This window comes from Echinops telfairi, unplaced genomic scaffold, assembly GCF_000313985.2.
Source record: "Echinops telfairi isolate 266 unplaced genomic scaffold, ASM31398v2 ScPeMD7_18;HRSCAF=68, whole genome shotgun sequence".
Classification (NCBI taxonomy): Eukaryota; Metazoa; Chordata; class Mammalia; order Afrosoricida; family Tenrecidae; genus Echinops; species Echinops telfairi.
In genome coordinates this window covers 42,061,708-42,064,965 of record NW_022103915.1, presented here as the reverse complement: position 1 = coordinate 42,064,965, position 3,258 = coordinate 42,061,708, and the positions used below count along the sequence as shown (strand labels likewise).

The 3,258-nt window shown below is 44.9% G+C and overlaps 1 protein-coding gene across 1 annotated transcript in view; it reads left to right on the top strand.

The window, feature by feature from the left end:
* Positions 1 to 3,258, top strand: part of LOC123521400 (nesprin-2-like) — a 100,312-nt gene that overhangs the window by 53,522 nt on the left and 43,532 nt on the right. Inside the window, exons 11-12 of the mRNA XM_045287626.1 lie at positions 63 to 200; positions 2,739 to 2,903. Coding sequence (XP_045143561.1) covers positions 63 to 200; positions 2,739 to 2,903 — 303 coding nt within the window. The remainder of the gene's footprint in view (positions 1 to 62; positions 201 to 2,738; positions 2,904 to 3,258) is intronic.

Genomic DNA, 3,258 nt, shown 5'->3' with positions numbered 1-3,258 from the left:
AGATTCCGTTGTATAAGTGGAATTGTGCGTTTCCATCTTCACCATCCCTCTTGTCATTGTAGAGGCTGCTGTCCTTTCTGGGGTCGTTCAATGAAGAGAAACAGCGCTTTGGGGACACCCCGTGGCGAAGACAGGCTCTCGCTGAGCTGAGTGAAGATGAGCTCCCGTTGAGACAGGCTTGGGACAGCCTCAGCCACCAGGTTACGTCCTGCATCCCCTCCCTCAGGGGAGCCTCTGCCCAGGGCAGCTCTGCTTTGTTGGATGAGGACTTGACTTTAGACTTCCCCGGGGAATTCTTAAAGCTCGGGGTAGACCGTTCTTTCGAAAGTGGGTTTTTGTCTTGTCCTTATGTCGTCTCCTTGTGCTCATTTGTAGAGTGGTTGCATTTACATAGGAATGTGTAACATTCTGCTAAGAGAACTGACAAGCTGAGCTACAGTTTTTAGGTTTGCCATCCATTCTGGGTTTGTCCGATACATTGTTTAAATTCTGACTGACCTGCAGCTTCCTTTCTCCCGCAAGCTAGTGTCTTATGTCTCTTTTTAGTTCTTGCTCAAAGAGGTTGAGGGACAAGTCCAGAAGTTATGTGTGTGGGACTGTATGTATGTATGTATGTCTGACTATAGATGCATGACGTGCGTCCTTTTAAATTCAGTGAAACTTGAGGTATAGTACCCCCCCTCCCCGTAGGGTGTATCTTGCTGCCAAACCAGCATTTAAACAGAACACAAATTCTGTTGTTTTTGGGCGAGTATTCTGTAAATAACAATTAGGCAAACGTGGTTAATCATGTAGTTTAAGATCATCTATGTCTGGACTGATCATTTTTCTGATTGTTCTATTAATTGCTGAGAGAGGGGATTAAAATCTGTAGTGATGACTCCCATTGATTCTGTCCATGTTTGCTTCATATCTTTAAAAACATTATCATTAGCTATGGATAAGATTTTTGTATTTAGGATGACTAGTTTTTGATATTTATCTAGATACCATTTCCAGTGTTCTTCGGTTTGTCCTTAAGATTCAAATCCACCAGGTTATTGCCCTTCAGCCTGAAGCACGTCCTTCAGCCTAACTTACATTTCTGATCCGTGAGGAACAGGCGCTATAGATTTCCTTCGATCTTGGAATGCCTTTATTCCACCTTTTCAAAGACAGCTTTGTTGATGTAGCGTTTACATACCATGCAATGCAGCCCTTTTATGTGTATTATCAAGTGGTTGTTACTAGAGACTCTATGGCTTGCAAAGTAAACACATATTTACTGTCTGGCCATGGTAACAAAGAATTCACTGGCCTTGCAGAGTTGGTTCTTGACTGTTGGTGTGCAGCTGTTGTCACCATTTTCTAAGCGTGCTAATAAATCGTCCAGTGGCTTCCCAGTGCCAGTCTTTCGGATGACTGCATTTTGAAGGTCTAGGGCAGCTTCATAAAACTTCCCTGCAAGTGATGGTGCTCCGAGCATTGTGAGCTGGTGCTCTGTTCGCAGCTTTGAGCAGAGTGCTAGAAGAGCACTCATCCTGTGATTGTAATAATGATATAAACTGATCACCTGGTGCCGGATACAAGTCATGTGGGGCTCATATTAAAATGTAGACTCAGATTCCATGTATCTGGGGTAGAAATCCACATTATTTAGACTGAACCCGTATGGACTGATGTGAAGCCCTTTCCTTTCAAGCCACACTTTCAATTAGAAATGTGAATCTTTTTGTGTTTCATGCCTTCTCAAGTTCTGAGGTTGGCATTGGTGCTACATCTCGTCCTGTTTCTTTTCTTTTGAGGCCATGTGTTTGTGACGCATGCACGTGGCTGTGTCTGGTCTAGCTGGTACATGCATCGTGCTATCTTTCCTTCCTCTCGCACTCTCAAGAGCTTCATCCCTAACATGACAGACGGTCTGCAACGGTGTGCTCAATGCGTGAATTGCATGCATGGCTGTGTTGGTGCTCCGAAGGGGGGATCTTCAGGTAGAAGGAGCCCCTAGCCAAGACACGGGGAAGCAGTAAGTGACTAGGGAAACGGTTGATGTGCGTGGGGCCATGGAAGGAGGTGCACTCAGACTGCAGGGCGTTTTAGGGAAACTCTTGACTACTAACTGTAAAGTTGGCAGCTCCAACTCCCCAGCCACTGCCCAGGAGAAAGATAGGACCGTCTGTTTGCGTAAAGATTGGCAGCGCTGGAAATACGCCGGCCCAGGTTTACTTTGTCCTACAGTCTCTAAGAGTCAGCCTCAATTGGTGGGCAGTGGATTTGCTTTTGTTTGCTTCTTTGGCTGGTTAAGAAGAGCTTCAGGATCATAGTCATAGTGGAGCTATGTAATGTGAACCTATCATGAGGATGGTGAAGAAAAGAATGTAGAGATTTGTGTGGGTCATGTAGTTCTCATGTCAGAGAACACAGGGCCAACAGGCCGAAGGACAATCATACAATCCACCTTTGGCATGCTTTGTTTTTTTTCTTTCCTCCCTGGTCCTTATTTAACTAGCTAGCCTCATACCCCGTGTATGAAAATGTTTGTTTTCGGCCCATGTCCCCTTTACAGCTTTTGAATGAAGTGTCTGCTCCATCAGCATGTAGCTAGTGACCATCAGAACTCAGAAGTCGCCCTGTTGAAAAGACTTCCTTTTATTGCATTAGTCAGATTTGCCTTGCAGAGCAGCGTTAAGGATGTAAACGTACTGTGTGTGAAGAAATGCACGAAAAAGGTTCTGATGAATTTTCCACCCCCTCTTCAGATCAACACGTGGAAAGCAAAACTGAACCAAGCTTTGCCCTCCCCGCTCGATGAGATCGAAGCGTGGCTACAGGCGTTAGAGCATGCTGTCGACGGAGATTTTCAAACCGTCCGGGATTTCTCTGCAGCCAGGACTCAAGCCCAAGAGAAAAGGACTTTATTCAAGGTAGGCGGCAGGCAGACACCCGTGCTTCTGTAGGGACAGCATTTAAAGAGGACTCTGCCCTGGAAGGAAGGAAAGAAAGGGCTCTTTGAGGATGGTTTAGAGTGATTTCTGTGTGGTTTGGGAATCTGGAAGGTGCCTTCACATTTTCACGAATGTTGTGGAATTGTAAAATTGAAACAATAAGAACTGGATCCAGTCAGGTCTAAAGTAGCTGTAACATTTGGGGAGGGAAAAAAAGGTGGGCAGGAGGGAAGCTGGTTTAAAATGAAGGAGATCGAGTTCCCAATAAACAGAGGATGAAAGAAATTGATACGTAAGATTTATATAGTATTTGAGCCCTCAAAAAAAAAAAAAA